We start from the raw sequence: 20,702 nt of genomic DNA on the forward strand, positions 1-20,702 counted from the left end.
TATTGCATTTGCAGCGCGACTAAACACTAGTTCGGCCTAACATTTCATTGGCCACAAACGACAGCAAACACGGGGTAAAGATCAGTTCAGAACGGGAGCCACCTCGCGCTGTCACACCGCCGAAGGGCCAAACCGCAAGCCAAAGCTTCTCGCCGAAGGCCTTCGGAGCGCTCGGAACCGGTCGGATCCTCGACTGCAGCGCCGCCGCGTACATCCGGGACCTTTCTACACTCGCCGCTCGTAGCCGTCGTGGGCGTCTGATCCCACTACACCTTGCTAGTATGCGCCGCCTTTTCCACTGCTTGGTTGCGGGTATGTCGACGGGTCATTTCTTGTTTCCATACTTTATAAACTGCATTTGTTTCTTTTCTGATATAAAACACTGTACAAAAACTACTTTTATAACTAATTGAAACGGCTCGCGCCACTTATATTTTGTATTTCGACTAAAAAGAAGCTTTTGGCGGCTCTCAGCAGTAGTAGGCCCAGGACCAAAGACATCACATTTCGCGCGCTTTCGGCACCACGGGTCTCATCCGTAGGTGGAGGAGGTTTCCGCGTCGTCAGGTTGAAATATGGCCACTGATATTTAGTTACTCTCCGTGCCCGCTGGCTTGCCCGAAACCCAAGAGATGTGGAAACCGCAAAAAAGGTTATACGCCATCAACATTCGGTAAAAGCTTTATTTTGAATTTTCATGCACAGTTAGTTACTAATCCAGTGCGTGTTTTTTGTTCCATAACTCCATGCTTCGTTCTTGTCTTCTCTTTTGGTTGTTTGATTTGGCATATACGCGGAGAGCAAGTCGTCTGCTTCTCGCATAGGAGCTGCGGTGACGTAAGGACGACGCCGACCTCTGATTGACTTTGATTGAAAGGATAGTGGGTAGACTGCAATGCTAATGCCTCGAGGTCTACCCACTCTTTTTTCCCATCAGCCAATGCGAGCGTTCTATCGCAACCCCTGTGCAAGAAGCAGACGAACTTGCGCTCCGCACTTCACACTTCGTACTTCATCCAACATTACTAAAACACTCCGTTGGGAAACTCCCATAGAGACAGCTTTGAAAAAGTGGCCCCAATCTGTCTCCGAGCACCGAGCTAATGACGAACACAACGCCACCATTTCCCCCGCAGCGGCCTCTCGAAGAACTGCACGTGACTTCTATTTTGGCTTAAAAACAGATACAGCGGTAGAGGTTACAGGGGTGCCACCCCCGTCTCCGTGGTGGACGCGCCGCGTTCAACTACTGACGTTAAAATGCACCTAGGTCAGGACGTGCTACCTGAAAGGCCCGCTGAGGCATGGTTGTATGAAAACAATATTAATTGTTCCGCAAAACCTTGCGAACTAAAGATGATAAAAACATCACGCGCCCATAATTTGGTATTAAACTCCAATAAATTCCATACAAAAAGAGTCTTTTCGGTTTGTTTTTACGCAAAAACAGGCTTTCAAAAAGCTCAAGGGGACCACAGTACAGACAAACGATAAAGAGTGGCGCTGTTGTCGCATTTAGCTCGGTCTCGGTGGACGCCAGCGGCCCCGGTTTCGACGGTGAGTTTCCCACCTGAGTGTTTTAGTAACGTTGACTTCATCGCATACTTTTGAACACCATATAAACGGAGGAGAGGGAAGCTACTTTTGTAAGAATTTTGAGTGACAGGTTAATCTTCTATAATCATCTGGAAGGAGAATAGCGACGGCCTGTGCAAATCCGGGAAGCTCAATCGGAAATGACGTCATGTTGCACATGACGTCAACGTGACTTGCACATGACATCATTTCCGATGCCCTCCAGAAAAAAGGGGAAGAAGGAGCTCCCCTCTTATCAGGATCCTTTTTTGTGCCTCCCGGATTTGCACAGACGTCGCTATTCTCCTCCCAGAAGGTTATAGAAGATTAACCCGTCACTCAAAATTCTTACAAAAGCAGCTTCCCTCTCCTCCTTTTACATGGTGTTCAAAAGTATGCGATGTGACGGCAGTGCAAGGAGCCTATAGCGTAAATTCGTGCCCTATAATAGCCGTCTGCAACTTCAACATGTATTATACATGCGTATTGGCTTGTTTTAGCGCAGTGTTAGGCGCCATGAATTTCAAAGAAAAACACTCTAACTGGCACATGTTTGTACATCCGATTGTAAAACGTTCCAAACTTTTTATTCTGTCACAACACTAAGCAATATTTGCTCTTATAATCGAGCGCGAAGAGAAAACGCCTTTGCGTTTTCCCATAGGAATGCATTAACGGAAGTCTAATTTAGACTGGTCGCTGTCTGCTATAAATAGCAACCACCTGAACTTCTAGCGTTTATTGTTAATAACTCTATGTTCTGTATAGAGTACACAATCCGTTCAAATACACAGAGAAGTTCAACGCGTTCAGTGTGACTGTTCAACGACGCCCGTCGGCGTATCAATTCAAAGCAGGATTTCGGCACTTTCAGGCTTTCACTGCATTGACAAAGGAGGCTTGAATCGCCTGGAGCTGCCATCCCGTGAAAAAGACGTGGCGGATGTGTGCTCACTAATATTAGAGAGAAAAGTGTACAAGCGAGCTAGAAAACAAACATCGCAACCTAAACCCGGACACAAGAAAAATAAAATAACAGTCAACTCTCGTTCTCGGTGTTTCTCTCGTGTGCTGGAGGATGGTGGCCTCTAAAATCTGCTCTGAGCTGGTAGGTTTTACGCGGGTTGGGAGCCGATGGAGAGAGAGAGAGAGAGAGAGAGAGAGAGAAAAAGAGAGAGAGAGAGAGAGAGAGAGATGAGGTTTGCGCACTTCCACCCAGTGTTCGCCGATCAGTTCCCAAGTCCTTCGCTGATTAAGGCCTTAAGCTCAAGATCAAAGTTAATTAATCTTTGAGACTATGATATCGATATTCTCAACTTCGCGGGACGCCGCGCGCGCTCCGCTCCCATGGACAAAGGTGGCGAACGCTCATTTTCCACCCAAATGTAGCGTTAGAGGTCCGAACTAGATGCCAAAGTTTCAGCGCTAACCGTTATCTAATTTAAAAGTTACAAATGATTTTTTTTGAAAATTTCAGTAGGCAAATGGTGGCCTACGGAGCTTTCGAATACGTGCAACCGAAAGCAGGCAAAAATGGGCCCTATTTTACCATTGAAATTTTCAGAAAATTACATAACTTTTGAATAAGATATCGGCTCGTGCTCACAATTTGGCATCTGGTTCAGACATATTGCGCTACATTTGGGCGGAAAATGAGCGTTCGGCGATGCATAGTTTATTTTTGCAATAAAAATGTTTTTATTTTTTTAGGGGGGGGGGGGGGGGGGCACTTATGTCAATATCATATCTGTAGAGTCCCATTACTCCCGCAGTTCGTCGCATTGTGAATGTAAGGGATAACCACATCTTTAATTTTATGCACTATATATTTTCCATAAGCTGAATTCCTACTCTATAATATCTCTCTCTCTCTCTCTCTCTGTGTGTGTGTGTAGGTATTCCGAATTCCCGGCCATAGAGTTATTATAATGTACTTTACAATAACTATGTTCCCGGCATGGGGTATGCGAATCGTAGAACGAGACTAGATGGACAAGCGCGAGCATATACAGTTTTGAAAATCTAGCACTTCCAGGTACAAGTCAAAAACAGGAAACTATTTCCAATTGTTGATCGTGTGTAGTTTCAGTTCATATAATCTCAAAATTCGCGAAAAAAAAACAACAAACAATAAAACACGAACGGAGGTTTATTATAGGAGACATCACTATCGAGGACTCGAGATGCCCGTCAGCTCGCAACGAGTTCGCTGATTTCCGCACGCCGTGGCTATATCGACGGTCGGAACGCTTTATTTCTGAAGTGTGTCATCTTATCCACTCGATAAATGCGACACAACACATTCTTGTACACCGTGGACACCCATTTTCTATAAGTAAGTTCTTGCTTGCGGCGGTCGAGAAATGCAGAACGATAGAAAGAGAAGCAGACGCCTCTTTCGCGTCCTCGGTGCTCCGTCGCGCAACGTAGAAACCACCACAATCCACAACCACGCCGTTACTAGAACCTACCGGAGCCGGGAAAAACACTTCCCGAGATTCATAGCGCGTACGAAAGGACGCAGGAGAGAAGGCTCACCGGACCAATTAACTGCCTGGTTTTTATCACCTGCCCCGCTCTCTGCACGTGAAATATCAGCGTAAGCCTGAACACGTGGAAAATAAACGGCGTATGATTGGTCCAACGAGCACGTAAATTCCACCGTCTTGTCAGGGCGGCGAAAGGAGCTCGAGGACTCATGACGTCATAGGAAGTAGCAGGGGAACGACGGGATAGCAGTGTGTCAGCTCCTCTGCATCTTTTCTGACCCAACCAACCCAACCTCCTTGGCTGTCCGCGCTCCCATGATGCCTCGGCGCTTCGGTTGTGCTTCGGTTGTAGGTTTAGAGTACTGACGCCATAATGGCAAACAAGGTAAAGCTCCTCTATTTCTTGTCGCTTGCTTTGATTTGTTCCGATCTGATGACATGCTTTGCCACTTGCAGGACCAGGGTAACGACTGTCAGCCACGTACGCTGTGAGTACACTACTTCTGGCTCGATGTGCCGGCCGCTGCGTTGCCGGCGCTCGCGATGTCTTCCATGTGTTGATCAACGTGTCGCTTTCTTCGCTTGGCAGGTACGTCGGGAACCTCGACACCGCCGTCACCGAGGAGCTCTTGCTGGCCGTCTTTGGACAGATGGGGCTAGTCAAAGGTTGCAAGATTATTCACGAGGTAAGGCGGGCCGGGGAAGGGCGCTCCGATCCCAGCTTTGTTAGCAAGCGGTAACCCTAACGCCAAGGATGCCGCCGCTCGCCGCGCTTTGGCTCTCGCGACTGGCCCGGCAGGATCTTCGCCGTTGGCTCGTCCCCGAGTCGCGGCCCGATGGGTCTGGGGCGATCGCCCGGGCTGGCTCCAGCTTGGGCTATCGCTTTAGGCCTAGCGGCCGAGCTCTCCCGCGCCCACCGACTGTTTCGCGCAGGGTGCGTCTCCACTGGTTTGCCGCTTCGTTCTGGACTCATGGAAGGTGGCCTGTCCAACCACAGGCCACGTTCCATGTGTTCCCTGCACGTGTGGGGGCTTCGAACTGATGCCCGGTAGTTGCGGCAGCGAACCCCGAGGCACGGGATGTGGATCACTGCCGGCGCGGGTAGCGGCGTACCTCGGGGCCGGTGTCCGGGCCCGTCGTTCGAGTGTCTCGAGGGCTGCCCCGCCGTGGCTGCCTGGGGTCTCCGAGCAGACGCTCTCATGGAGACTGCGAACGATCCGCCACAGCGGGGGGGTTAGCACAAGCGCGCATCCACATCGCGCGGAGAGGCCCATTCGCACACGTGGAGCCGCCGACGAGGGCGACCCTAACCTCGAGTGGCCACAGAGGGATCCACGGCGGTGTCCCGATCAGTGGATTGTGCAGCTCGGCTCTTTGCTCCATGCATTGGTTCGTTGTGGGGGCCCCAGTGCAGCGTGACTGGCGGTGCGTGTTCCAACCGACCGGGATGGCACTAGCTGCTAGCGCAAGTGCCGATCCGTGTACATGGCTCGCATTGGCGGCACGTCAACTGCCATTATGATGGTCTGGCCACGAATCGCGTACTTCTGCAGCACACATTTCGCATCGCCGGGTGGCGTCGTGTGCGAGCCATGTATTTCGCTTACTGCCATGCTCGAGGGTACCTGCATTTTGCTTGGGATTGTGCATCAGCTTATTGTTTTTGAACGTCGTGTGAAATTGAAGGGAAGGCACATGTCGAATGCCCAAGAGGTAACCTGTGAAGTCTTGCAGAAGTTGCCGACAGGGAAAGGTATCGGGCGCGGGTTTATGTTGCATCTAAAGGGTTCTGTGTGAAGGGGAACTAAGCACTTTGGTCTAGTTCCACTTTTGGGGATGAGATAACTTTCACAGCTGGGCATGAGCGCTGCTTTTTAGGCCATTGAATTTGTTTTTGTCTGACTGCACTCTGACCACGATTGCAAACTCTCAGCTCTAGTTTGTTTCAGTGCTGGCATTCACAGCGAGGTGCACTTGCTCGTACTGAGCGAATCGGGGTGTGCCAGAATGCAATCCCCTCGGGCACTGTTAGGTCTCCTTACATCCTTTGCAACCAAGGGAGGAAACCAAAATCAAAACTGCCGCGCAGTACAGGTTCGAGATGAATATGTAGCGTAATCTAGCACTATCGGCAGTACTACAAGAGCAGAGCATCTCATTCAAGTGATTGTGACCACAGAAGACTAACGCTACCAAAAGTTGTCATCTTCAACGATGTGCTCAGTTCCGCCGATGTGGAGAACGGCACTTGGATGTGCAATGCAGTGCACAGTTAGCAGGAATTGCTTTATCAATCTCCATGCACATTTTATAATGGTTTGCTCCAAAACATAGAGTTCACAAAACATTTTGAAGTGCTTCACACTTAAAGAGTGAGACTCGTTAGTTCTTGCAGGTCTTCTGAGTCGGCTTGTGACAGGCACTTAGGCAGTCTGTGAGAAAAATTTGATAAGTTGTTTTCAGTGTTTTCTCTGCAAACAGAAATTCCACACTACGCTGTTGTGTCAGCAGCATGCTTGTTGCAGTTTGGTTGGTACACTTACTGCATCATAGATGGTGACATTATCTGACTGCATTCGAAAAGTTGGTTTGGGACGGATTCTTCGTGTAGCGCTCTGCAAGTGCAGGGCATTTTGCGACTAAACTACCACGGTGCCAGTGTATGTCAAACAAAATCGCTGTTAGTCTATCAAGGAAGGTAACATCATCCTTTTATAACGTTTTTCAATAAACTGCAAAATTTGAAGCGGGGATGCAATACATTCTGGGTGCAGTTGGCTACCGAGTTTCGGTTTCGATTGTGTAACTTCAGTTTGTGGCATTACAGTGCGACCAAATACACATTTATATTTTGAATCGTGCGACTTCCCACAAGTGTTTGATACTGTTGTCCTTTCTGTCTGACGTGGAAAGAAAGTTGAGGCTTTTTTTTTTCTGATTTCTGATATGCTGCATTTTGTGCATTGGTAAACATAGTAATACCCCTGTCAGACAAGCACGTTAAATGACATTTAAGGAAAATGACATTACAGCTCAGCCAATCCGCATGTTTCATACACCATGCGGCGCGTGCACGCGCCACGTGCAGAACCAGGATCATGAGCTGATTCGCCGAGCGGTGAATGACATTCAATGAAAATGACATTTATTTTCCCGTCTGACAGGGGTATTAGATGATGGCTTTCTGAGATGGGGTTAGGATTGAAACGGGGCGAGTAATTGAGAAGTTGCAGCAGCCAATCCAGGGACAGTTTTTTCATGTGAACAATGATAACTGAAGGTGGGGTCTGGTTTCGTTCATGTTTGCATTGGATAATTTTTGCAGCTGAACAGTTTCAGGAAGATTAGTCAGTATTCTCACTGCTCTTTAAAGACATAAAAAACGTTATTGCTGCCTAGCTTCTAGCATATTTCATGGGGCGCCACCACCATGGGGCCAGATTTCCTGCAGTGCACCCAATGTATGTCATGGTACAAGTGCACTTTGCAATGGAAGACTCTCTAGTTGATGCCTCTTTCATTGCAAACCGATAGCAGATACACCTTTTATGGAAAAATGATAGTAAGCTCGTCTTTCATGGTGGTATTGTAGATATATACCCTCTTCGGGTCAAAGTCTACAATCACACCATTTGTACAATGACGTGAGTAACAAACAAGGACCATGAGGCACGAGGACAGTGCATGCCTCTGCTGCCTAGACGGTGGATGTTTTTTTTAGGAAGGTGACAGGGTGAGCAAGTTCTGAATGATTGACTAGGATGTATTTTACTGGCTGCTGTATCATGGGAGCATTTTGAGCCTCCTTTAGGAATTGAGTCTGTCATTTTCTTTGAAGTGATGACAACCAACCAAGATTTCAGGGACTGGTGAGCGACGGTAATGTTTTGTTGACAAACATGACACTTTTAACCTGAGTTGTTTAATTATTTGGTCGGCACATGATTGGCTTGGATCTGTTGTGCCGTTTTGTGGTCATCAATGTACAGAAAAACAATTACAGCATGTAATATCCACTGATTCTCTTTCGGAAATTATTTACACATTTCATTTCTGTTGCCGTAATGGGGTTTCTAGCTGCTGAATCATTCAAGTAGTTTGTAGTCGTCGTTTTCAAGCAAGCCAACTTTGGATGACTGCCGAGGCGAATTTTTCTAACAACCACACCTTGAAATTGGTGCCATTTGTCGCTTTTTTATGGAAAAGCCCTTGTCGCCCAACTGTATGTCGTTTAATGAATGGTTTCACCAAGCTCGAGGGATTGGGTGTGGTTGTTAGAAAATGTTCCCAATGAACTTGTGTCACTCGTGTTGCAGTGATGGACATAAAACCCAAAGCAAGATTTTTGCTAGTGTGAAGATGGTCTGACAGCGCTATCAGAACTGTAATTCTGACAGGGTGCTACCATACTGACTCGTAAAACAAACCTGACCATTTTTTTGAATGCGTGGCCATGCACCACCTGTGCCTACAAATGCTTGCGCAGAGTATGGAAGTCACCTGGTGCAGTTGCCTGGCTGGTGTGCACGTCAGTGGAGGATGCGATAGCAGTGATGTGATTGCTGTGCCAATTGCGCCAAGGGGCTAACCCTGATACATCCTGCTACATTTTGCCGAAATATGGGTAATCTGCACCAAGCCTGCGCTGAAGGACCAATTTCGGTCGCCTTTTTAAACCGAAACTAAACTGAGTACCGTGAGCTAGGTGGCGCAAGCAACTGCCCGGCACAAAGTGACTTGCATCAATCGTCCATCTGGTCTTGCATGGTTTTTCCCGCCGTCTCTCGTTTCACGCTCATACTCTCGTAAGTCTTGTCTTGTGTCTCTTTAAAATTTTTGTACGGATAGATGCAAGCATCTGCGGACATTCGACGCTAGCGTGCCGGGTACCAGCCATGCCGTCGTGATGTGAAATATAACCAGGTTTTTGCGTGGCGGGAGTTACTTTGTGAGCTGAAGCACTGGCTCCTGAGAGCAAGGACCTTGGGAAAACCATATTTGTTCCTTGCCTACCAGTCACCATGTTGGATGACGTCAGGTGTTGCCGTCTCCACGTCGCTGCAGATATGGTGCTTTCTAAACTGACACGTAAGGACTGCCGCAAGGTTATCAACATTCCTCCTCTCTTTCAAATCATATGCTACTACAAAAGTACCTCTTTAACTCGGACTGCTGTGTCGAAGTATTGATTATCTAGGTTTCTCTCGGTGGGCTTTCTTTTGAAAGGGACCCTGGTACGTGAAAAGTTGGCCGCGAAAGAAAGTTGTTGAAGTGAAGTGAGCTAAAGCAAAGAAGGCAATGTCTGCACACTGAACCCGCACGACGCGCTTGTTTGTCTCGAGTTCAGTCGTTGCGCAAAGTGCTCCAAGTACTTTACGATCCCGACTTGCAATGTCTTGCATCGATATGCTCAGGTTCTTTTTTTCTGTGTGTTTAGCTTGTACCTCGCCTCTGGACTGTTTTTTGTCGTGCGCTGGACCGTTACATTTTGCATACAATTTTGGGAACCATTTGGCAGCGGAGCAGAGTGGCATAATACTACGGCTGATAGAATGCCATTTCGTCGAAGCACGTTTTAGAGAACGGGCACGTTTTATGGAAGCACAGTTTAGAGAAGGCAGAGCCTCAGTTTAGAGAAATACCGTTTATAGAAAAGAGGACGCTATTTAAAAAAGGGTATTCTACTTCGCGCGTCTATCACTGGTGCGCTTGTTAACCCAAGCCCCCCCCGCTGTGCTCCAGTCGCTTCGCGGCGGCAGTCTGCGGCGGCTCATTACAAAAATGTTAACTTACCTGGCTTATCCGCACACGCCGCTTTGCGGCGGCCGAATTCGCTAAAAGGATGATCATCGCCATTTTCTTTGAACTGGGTTTCTCTTTAAAGGAATTCGATAAACTGGGGCCGGTAAAACGATGTTCGCTAAAACAAGCTTCTCTAAACCGCTTGACTCCGGTTTTGGTTTCGATCGAACAGCCATCTCCGCTCGCATGACGAAGTGCGTGCAACTGCAAGCTGCTGAAGTTGCCCTCACGTGCATGCGAACATGATTGCACAACGGAGGCACCAGCCGGGACGTTTGCAATCCATTTTAAATCTGGCACGTCGGGAACCAGTAAAACGGTGGCAAGTGGTTTTTTGTAATTGCTCGGCAACGCCTACAACACTGTGCACTTGTGGGATGTCTCTGTGTCTCTTTGGAGACATTGAAAGTGGACATTCAGTACTTGTCGAAGGAAAAGCGAGGCTTGCAGCAGCCTTTCAGAAAGTTTCAAAAAGCAAAAGGAAAAGCACCCGCTAGTCTTACTGCACCTTTTTCTTGTGTACAGTTTTGCATTGCACTGGAAGAGTTACATGTGTTGGAGACTGCTTGAATTTATTTTATTGTATAACTAGTCAATTTATGCTTTGATATTTACTAATAAGCTGGTCATATTCAAATTAATTTCATATGTGCAGTTTGGTTCTTATTTATCTATAGTGGGTACATATATATGTATCATTTAAAGGGCAACTCCTCTCAATTCTGAAGATTTTAGGATAACGAGTGATTTCAAATTAAAAAGCTCTTGTCAAAGACACTACGTCATTTGCTTCGCGAAAAATGGGATATATATTTTTTAATAAATTTTAAACGCGAGCGGAAATCGAAACTGAAACTTTGGCTCTGTCCGGCAACATTGGCCTCGGGCTTTCAAGAACATGGTTGTCACGTGGTACGAGACGTCACGTGATCCTCGGCCCAATGACAGGTGTGATTGGGGCGGGCGTGTGCCAGGCGCAGGTGTCGTCTGCACCACACTTTTTGCCACGTTCTGGTATCTATGACATTCGACGACGTCTGCACAACTGCGGCATAAGTCTGCGCATGTGGTGTCCGTAGTGTGGACGAAACTCCAAGAAGCAATAATCACAAACGGTGAGATGACGACGGCGGTTGTGACGCGGAAGACGGCGGTAACAGCAGGACCATAGCGGGCGGCCAGACGGCTCCCAAGAAGCACGCTGTGCAAGTGCGTTACGCCAACCATGTGGACACTGCTGAGCGCCGAGAGGTAACGTTGCTTAAGCTATGCGCTACGCTCGCCCGGAGAAGTAAAAACAAGGAAAAGGGGGCAATGGTGATGACATTTAGCTCAATATTGGCTATGCCCATGCCATAGCCTTGACTGCCCTGTTGGTTGCGCCTAAATTCGCCCGCTTGAGTCGGTCGATTTCGGCAACTTGGCGAGTTGCAAAGTTTGCCGGATTGTTTAAGAAACATATAGACAGAACTGCATTGTAACAATTGACGTGTGGTCTTCCTAGGCGATACTGAAGAGGACTGCATTGTTCTTTCAAAACCAAAAATGAAGTGGAGTTGCCCTTTAACTGAAGCATTGCAAAATATGTCATGTCATTGGCATTTCAGTTAACATGTTGAAAGATTCCCAGGTGGTCTAACTTGACCATAATTTGTTTATTGTGGCGAGCAAAGTGCCCTTCGTTTGTCCAGCACTTAAAACAAATATTTTTATTTTTCTAAGAATATCTGCTCCAATAGCTACTTTTTGCTGTTCCGAAACGCCGTTTTGGCTGCTCTGGAAGCCATAATTACTGCTCTGAAACACTGTTTTGGCTGCTTCAAAAGCCACTTTTGCTGCTCGAAAACACTGTTTTGGCTGCTCCGATAGGTGCTCCAAAACGGCTTAGGCCAATCACATCACTGCGATAGCTCTCCCTAGTGCACTTGTGGAGTCAATGCAAGATGCTATTTCTGTCTAGGCAGCCAGATAAGATTGCAATTTTAATAAGGACAATGTCGAAACTTGGCAGTGGACTGATTTCACCAAACAGTTGGCACACATGTCACGCCTCCATAACCTTGTCCACAAAAAAAAAGGCAGAGGAGACTCTGAGCAGCGGCGAGGTTGTTGCACCTAGTAGAGTGACTAAATTAATTGGCACTCGTCAAAACGGTTCAGTATGTTGCTACACATGGCATAGATGCTTGTAGCTGTATGTATCGGTAAGCAAAATTTCAATCTGTGTTATCCATAGACTTAGATGAATGAAGCAGTGCTGTGCTGAGTGGCTATGTGTTGGTGGAACTGGTTGCATACTTTATAGGTACTGCTATTGCTACCTCTGACCTTGGGCAAAGCATTTCAATAGATGTCACTCGTAAGAGACTCTTATTACTACTGAACATATTGGTTCAGCCATATAATGCTTCAGATTGGGGTGATTAGCAGGAGTGTGGAAACATCCCTCACCCCTAGCTTCAACACCGTAAAGAGTCTGTATACCTTGGCTTTCCTTTGCACTGTGAAGGCTACGAGGGATGCGGTGCTAATTGATTCAAACCACCTTTTGTCCATCCCTAATGATTAGTAGTAGCGTGGCTTATTTTATTAACTTGAAATGGAAGCATTCCATTCATCTGGAAACTTTGCCAATCAAAAACTTGACGGAGCCCAGCCGGGTGGTTTGTGTTTCCACTTGTCATCATTGTTAGTTTGACAGCGTGTTGGGAGAATGTGTTATGCGAATGCATCACCCCGTGGTGACAAATTTGTGGCATACCTCTCGCAGTTATAAAACTTTGTGCCTACATAAACCTTCCAACTTCGCGAGACATTCTGATATGCCATCAACCCCCAATCAATCAATTCGCGAGGCATTGAGCATGCAGAAATTAAGTTGATTACAGTAGATCCTTGTCGCATTTGTACAAAACAAACCTATGCAAAGGTAGACATGGGTGGCTAGTAAATGGGGAAGAAAATGTTCTCAAACAATAACTTCAAATGTTTTTGCAACATTATTTCCTTACCCTGCAGAGTATGCAAATCGATGTGCAAACAATATGTCTAAATGAAAAGTACAAGGTCAGCATAATGTGATCTGATCCTTTCGTCTCCGCAATCCAACAGCATTTATTTAGTCGACTAATCTAGAATCTCATGTTCAGAATATTTCTCGAACTCCCAGCAGATAAAAATAGTTAGCAAAAGAATAGGACAGAACTTTGGGGGCTTTCTAGCTTCTGGTAACCTTGAGCAGCCACTTGCAGGCATCACTGCGTGTAGTGCAAAATCTGCTGGCTGTCTTCGTAACTTTTGGATGTCAAGAATGTTGTTTAACCTCATGTCTACTAGAGATGTAACAGCCTTCCTATCATGCCACTTGCAAAAGGAGTTGAACTGGGAAGTTTTGCTAATAGTCTTGGCTTAAGCAGGCAGGGGCTGTATGTCTAGGCAGGTGCTTTATGCAGTCATAAGATAATTTCTTCCGTGGCGTTTCCATATTGGGTTATTTGCTTTTATGGTAGTAGTACCATTTTTGCATCACAACTTTTATTAAAATATTCAGAACTTTGCATCTGGGACTATAATTTGCCAAATCTAGATTACCATTGTTCAAGCACTTGAAATACTGCAAAAAAGAAAAAAAGCCTGCACCAGCCGTAAGCTTAAAGGGGAGAGGAGCTCTGGCAAAATATTGATGGTCATTGATTTTTATAAATGAGAATGTTTTGTGGATTGCTTCTGGTTTGGGCTATTTGCGGCATGCGATTGGGGGGGGGGGGGGGAACTGGTGATGTGCTGTGGGGTGTAATAACACCACGAAGAAATGCAGCAGTTATCAGTTTCTGGCCGAAAAGTCCCTGCGACGGAAGTGGGTTCGAGCAGTCCTATGCAAACGCTGGCTCTGTAACGTTTGCGTTGTTCTAGAAAACAGTTTGCACCGTGCTATCAAACAAAATCTTCCATAGCATTTTGCTTCTGAAGCGACATCTAGGTCCACATGTCGGCAGATCGTGAACAGCCGCCAAGGGTGATCCCCTCGAAGGTGATGCTAGTGGATCGAATGCCAACGGCGAATTGTCCGAAATTTTGCTCTGAAATCTTAAAACATTTGCTGGTCATTGCTCAACTCGGACAGGCTTGTTGAATCGTAGCCAATTGTTCCCCACGGACGATCGTGACAGCCTTCCGACGCTGTGCGGAACAGGCTCCAGCTGCCCATGTGCTGATGTTTATACAACATCTGGCGTCACAACAAGATGGCGGACCAGTAAAGTTGCAGGTTAATTTCGGTGTTGGTTATATCGTATTTCTACCATTCAAAATTGTTTAAAAAGATTTTTGGGAAATTTGCTTGCTGTTCTAGGCTCAGTCTCTTACTCCTTAAAGGCCGACGACCAGACTTGAGATTTTGCAAGGCAGAAGATCCTCCTCACCATGGGAGAGGAGGAAACAGGCAACGGTGGACAGGGTAGAAGGGGGAGAGGAGGGAGCAAGGGAAAAGTGGAAAGTGTGAACTGGTCGCCTGTCTTTCAAGAAAATAGGTTTACTTAAAAATGTTAAATTTGATGCCTAGCTCACTTTTGGCAATAAAGATAACATTAATGAAATAAGGTCTGAATAAATAAAATTATGAAAGCTACAGAATGCAATTTAAATTTCCTTAAAGAGTATTTTGTTTCTTTTATCTACCAAAAGCTCTGGGTGTGTTCAGTACTGCTTTAAAAGTTAGATGTAGTGTAGTGTTCTAAAAGTAGCATCCTTAAGTAAAAAAAAGCAACATATTTTTGTCTTATCTCTGGTTGCATTTTTGAGGACTGCTCCATACAGAAATACTTGAACCACAATTATGTGACATTTTTTTTATATGAAATGGTGTTGCGTTAGGCTGCTTTCACACAGTTGTTTCCTCACACTGTCCCGGCGCCGGCGGAAAAGGTACCGCGCCGAAAACGAGACGGTGGAGTGTTCGAACCAATGGTGACGAAGCTGCCGGCGGTGGCTACATGGATGGATAGATGGATGCTGGTGGCTATACCCTCTATTTTGGGTGGTAGCTTGCGCTACGTAGCCTAGAAGCCTTTCTGCACCTCTTTAAAATTCTGCGTCCAACTTTTGTACCTCGTTAGACTCTATAACCGTGTAACCCATTAATTCGTGTGCAATTTCACACTTCCCTGGATCTCTACCACCAATCTTGTAACCCCCTTTTTGCAACTACTTTGTGGCGGCGCCGATCACCAAATGTAGCGTACGATCGTAGCTGTCACAACTTCTTTTGTTTCTTGGAGCTTGCGTTTGGGTCGGTGATGACAATCTTTCATGTTTGAAAACATTTTATTTGTCTTAGCATGTCTTGCATCAATCACTCGTTATGCCACATTTCTTCCCCGACGATCAACTACCATATTTTTTCCCTTTGGCTGTTCTTCCTTAAAATTGCATTTACATCTATCGTAAAGGAACCAATATGGTCTCATCATTTCGAGCAGCAGCTCGGCGGTAAATCAAATTTTTTGTTTGCTCATTGTTGAAGAGCTGTAAACGTCAATCGACGTCCCGTTCCTTCCCGAGAAGAGTTTTGTTGGCTTCGTCGTTGGGGTACGATATGGTCAGTCCCCCCTCCCGTGGCCGTACCCATGGTCACCCAACTTTTGAAAATCCGCCAGATTGAGTGAAAGTTTTCTTTTTTGGGATTGGTCTTCCCTCATTGGGGCGGGACTCCGGCGTCCAGTCTCCCATCAGTGTCGGAGAGTTAGAATATCGTCCTTTAGCGCACTTCAGCTCCAGTGGTGCGATTTGGGGCCCAAACTGGTCCAGAAACCCTCTCCCCTGGCGGGAACGCTGACCCTTGCTGCACCAGGATGGGGCAAAAGACAGTGTGGCCTTAAAGTCTTAAGCTACTTCATAATTTTTCAGTTTTTCGTTGAAGGATTTAAAATATGTCGGAATATTCTATTAATTTTACATAGCCATTGCTGTGTATTACAGTGGGACCTTGGTTTTCAAATTGCTCTTTGTCAGTTAGGCCTATCTGATTCGTCACAGTGAATGCTTGCATCGATTTCTCCGGTCACCTCGTGAGTGAATGTCAATCCCATCATGATTCTTTTGTCATCAAATGTACAAGCACCTCATAGAACCAAATTTCACTGCGCTAAGCTTCGTGGCCGTAGGATACCATCGCCATCGTCAATACAGTTGTGTGACTGGCACTGTTCTGCTCCCTGATGACAAGAGGCAGATTGCCTCTTGTTCTCTTCTCTAGCCCATGGAAAGAACCAGGCAATCTTGTCGGCACACTCCCTTTTCACCAGCCAATCTCGCTTATATGCTGCAAGCACCACCTAAATTTGCCATTAGCTGCAGACAATCTTGGGTTTGCAATGAGGCTGAACTATAGCGGGTGTCCTTTTAACTTTGGGACCATATTTTTGAAAGCCCTCAGAACGGTCTGTAATAGTGACATAAGTGGGACTCAATTTTGTATGTATTTCCCTTTGGGTAGCTGTGGCATTTGGATAGCTGTGCCTTTTTATTTTGCCATAGGAAGGGGCAACTCATTTCGACACTGGACAGCGGCCATATCTTGAAAATAGTGTGTAGATCTGATCCCTTAATATTGTAAAACCTGCAGTTTATAGTCGGTGACAGGTTGTGAATTGTGTAGATGCTTCGCCCCACAGGCGTAACGCGTCCACTTCAAGTGCTTCCATGTTGTAAAGTAGAATGTCATCTCCTCCGTGACATGGTGACATCTGCAACATCGGCTGCAGGGACGAGTGGAGAGAGAGCGAAGCTTGCTGTTTCCCGAACGGGGCGACATTGTTGCAAGGTGGCAAAGCTACCCCTGTTATTTTGCACGAGGTGAAGTGCTCGAAGATTTTCTACTTTGTGTTATCGAAAGTGATGGGAGGACACCTTCATGTGACAATGGTAGGACGAGACAATTGCTGCTTGCCTGATTCATAATCAGACTGATTACAACGACGAGACTTGGCGAGGGCGCCAGTTTCACGGATAAATAAATAGTGCCTTGAAGGCATCCTTCATTTATTAAAGTGAGCAGGGAAGCAGACGAAGTCCGGTGATGCAGGATAGTGGTCACGTCACTCGAGTATTTCACACAGCGCATCGCATCTATAGTGGTGACCTCAACATTGCCACGCCACCAGGAAATCACCGTGAATAAACGCTTGCACCACCAGGATTTTGTGGCCATCCTTGTCCCAGGGAAAATATTAAACAAAGAGAAGCCATTCGTCTAGGGGAAGCTTGTGCCAACCTCAACAGGTGAGGCTTATGTGAATGTTAGAGCAGGCGACACAGAGCACTTCAGTTCAATTCTTGCATTGTCGTGCAATAACTATCATGAAGAAACATTTCCATCGCGCCAGGATTGTCCAATGCGACTTGCCTCGGGGCAAAGAGTAAACGAAACGAGAAGTCATCAGCACCACTTTCGTCGGTCTCGCCGAGTGTGGCTTAGCGATCGTCCATGCAAGTCGATGGCGACTAAATGGGACGGCGAGCAGACCATTAAGTTCTTGCGTAAAAGAAAAAATGGAAAACAACGAATTACCGTGCCCAAAAGCGAATAGTGGCACAGCTCTGCAACGTAAACCCAGGTCACTTCGAGAAGCCGGCGTCCCTCGGTGTCGCCAACGTTGGAAACTGTGTGCGCCATATTGAAAACGACTGTTCATCAAGCCTTGACGTCAGTGATGTCAAGAAATGAGTGGAAGCAATTGATTGGCGGAGTGATATGAGTCCCTTTGAGGCACATTTGCCACTGAATTCTTTACTTGTCAACTATCATAGTGGAAGGCGGGCAGCGTTTATGGCTCATTTCCACACAGTGCCACTACATATCAATTTGCACGAGAGAGTGAATACTGCAAGACAGTGTGAACGTGACGTCGGTATTTTTTCCTTATTTCACTCGGCTATTGTAGATGGATGGGCTGAATGTACAGTTAACACCAATTGAAATTAAAACAAGTGATTGTCAGGCCTGCCCGCATCACGTGTCCTGTACCTTGCCCCCACGAATGTCGCAAGACCACGTGGTTCGATGTGATGTGGTCATGGACACGAGACCAATGTTGCCTGATGCAACCAAAGTTTCGGTATCTGCTGATGTAAATTAAGATTACACAAATAATATTCCACACTTTGAGAATTCGAAGACGTAGAGCTGTTTAGTAGTGCTTTGGGAAATGGAATCCCATGTAAGCCTAAATTTTGTGGAATTGAGCGGAGTTGCCCTTTAGGGCAATAACAAAAACTTCCCTTGGCCAGTGTCCCCTCAATCGCCTGGAAGTTTCCACTTTTGAATGCACATGCTGCGAGCGCAGTCTGTACGCATGGTGCCATTTCTTGGCAGAGTTTGAAACCAAAGCTTACCCAAATGGGTACTAGGTTTTGTTACTGAAACTTGTATGTACAACTTCTTTCAAAATTTTAAATGTAAGTACCCAAATCGGCACTTAAAGGGACAATGAAGGCAACTTTGGATATTTTTTTAGGTGATTGAACTGGGTTCCAGGCATGTCCCAGGCAACATTCCTCAAATTTCAGCCGAAACAGGCGCTTGTGTGCCGCGCAGATCAATTAAACAGTCGCGGTAATAATCATACCGGGATCGATTGCAGCAACGCCCCGCGAGTTGCGGAAGAAGCCTGGAAAAGCAGACTTTGCGTGACGTTGCGGGGCCTACGTCACAAGACGAGATGCGTCGGGGATTGGTCGAAGCTAGAGAAGTGCCCTCTGTCACGATTTGGTTTGCAATTTTTATTACCAGTAATCCATTTCCACTTGAATAACCATAAAAACTATAAACTGGAAATGATTACTAAACCGTAAATAAAACAGCATAATTATTTTTCCCTTTGCTACGGGGGGTGCGAAACGGGCAACAAGCAACTATGAGCAAACAAAATAAATAAAAACGAACACGGCACGGAACAGGAACACGCGGGAGAGGTGTGGTTTTGGTTTCAGATGTCCTCAGTGTCGTGCTTACTTTGGGAGCCACCGCAGTAACCAGAGTCTCGATCTCCCAAATGCCACCCATACTGACTATTCGCACCTGATGTCCCTCCCTACCTCACGTCGCCTCTGCTTTCGGAGGCCCAGAAATGAGAATGGGTATAGTTCAGTTTCGGTTTCTTTAGTTCTTTCGTAGGCACAAAAATAAGTGTCACAAATGTCTATAAAAAATTGGGCAGTGTGCTAGGTTCCCAAGAAGCCTAAAAACACCAGTTAAAAAAATAATTAAAATTGTCTACATTGTCCCTTAAAGGCCTGAAGAGGTTGACACTGATCTGAAAAGGATAATGAATAACAGTGTGAGTCTAGCAATAAAAATATATTTTACAAATAATAATTGTTTGTTGGAGCACTGATAAGACTAAAAGGTCTGAACGACGCGGCCACTCGCACTCTTGGTGCATTCGCGATAATGCAGCACGTGTGGCAATTTTACTGTTCTGGCTATCAATTATTATGCTTATCTCTCATTTCCGACTGTGCACATTGCACCACACTAATAGCTCTGATTGCAACATTTCAGTTCTAAAAGAAAAGCAGAAAATTTTATGAGTGCAGTGTTATAAAAAACACAGCTTTCTAAAAGAAAAGAGATTGTGTTTAACATGTTTTTATTTGGAGGCATTTTGAAGTGATGCATGCGTCAATGTCTGGATGTTGATATGCTTTTTCCAAGTTTGATACCACATCTCGGTGAAGTTCTCCCCTAAAGCGGCCCTGCAGGGTCTTTTTTACTGGTTCTTAATTTGCACCGAACCTGAGCCCACTGAATGTAGTAACTTCAAGAAACTTTTCTTCTCTCGAATTTCGCTTTAGTTTAATAGTTATAAGCAAATTAAGATTACAAAAACAAGCAAAATATAACCTCTTTTATGATGTCCGTGGTTACTTGAGTGGCCGGGAACTAGAGGAGGGGTAGGTGAGGTCAGCGAGTGCTTACGGCAGCCGCACTCCATGTCGACGACCCGAGAGGGCGCCACTAGAGCATGTTCTGGATTGGCTGTATGAAGCGAACAGCCAGGCCGACGGCTCGCTTTGCATTTGCTCCGCGATTAAACACTAATTCGGCATGACACTTCATTAGCCACAAACAACAGCAAACACGGGGTAAAGATCAGTTCAGAACGGGAGCAACTTCGCGCTGCCATGCCACCAAACGGCGAAACCGCATGACAAACCTGCTCGCGAAGGCCTTCGGGACACTCGGAACCGGTCGGATCCTCGACCGCAGCGCCGCCACATACATTTGGGATCTTTCTATGCTCGCCGGTCGTCGGCACCTGATCCCACTGCACCTTCCTAGTATGCGCTGCCTTTTCTACCGCTTGGTGGTGGGTATGCCGACGGGTCATTTCTTGTTTCTGTACTTTATAAACCGCATTTGTTTGTTTTCTGATCTAAAATACTGAACAAAAACTACTTTTATAAATAAATTAAACGGTTCGCGCCACTTATATTTTGTATTTCGACTAAAAAGAAGCTTTTAGCGGCTTTGACCAGTAGTAAGTCCAGGACCAAAGACGTTGCATATCGCGCGCTTTTGATACCGCGGGTCGCCGCCATAGGTGGAGGAGGTTTCCACGTCGTTCGGTTAAAATATGACACACTGATATTTAATTACTCTCTCCGTGCCCTCTGGCTTGCCCGAACCCCAAGAGACGTGGAAATTGCTAAAAAAAGTAGATGCTTAAATATGATTGCAGGGCCCCTTTAAAGGAGTACTTCGGCTATTTTCTGAAATACCCCAACTAACTATATTCTGGGAATCACTGGCATTTACCCTTTGTGGTATGCTATTTA

The 20,702-nt window shown here is 46.1% G+C and overlaps 1 protein-coding gene across 4 annotated transcripts in view; it reads left to right on the forward strand.

The window, feature by feature from the left end:
* The first annotated feature begins 4,297 nt into the window (after window positions 1–4,297).
* Window positions 4,298–20,702, forward strand: part of LOC8027571 (nucleolysin TIAR) — a 98,435-nt gene continuing 82,030 nt past the window's right edge. For 3 of the 4 annotated variants that reach the window (XM_040503827.2, XM_029983189.4, XM_029983254.4), the window contains exons 1-3: window positions 4,335–4,449; window positions 4,521–4,552; window positions 4,654–4,750. In XM_040503827.2, the coding sequence (XP_040359761.1) occupies window positions 4,438–4,449; window positions 4,521–4,552; window positions 4,654–4,750 (141 nt within the window). In that variant the 5' untranslated portion in view covers window positions 4,335–4,437. Of the gene's footprint in view, window positions 4,450–4,520; window positions 4,553–4,653; window positions 4,751–20,702 lie in introns of all 4 variants that reach the window. The other variant, XM_029983288.4, reaches the window with a different exon arrangement.

This window comes from Ixodes scapularis, unplaced genomic scaffold (genome assembly GCF_016920785.2).
Source record: "Ixodes scapularis isolate PalLabHiFi unplaced genomic scaffold, ASM1692078v2 PGA_scaffold9__187_contigs__length_104089568, whole genome shotgun sequence".
Taxonomy (NCBI): Eukaryota; Metazoa; Arthropoda; class Arachnida; order Ixodida; family Ixodidae; genus Ixodes; species Ixodes scapularis.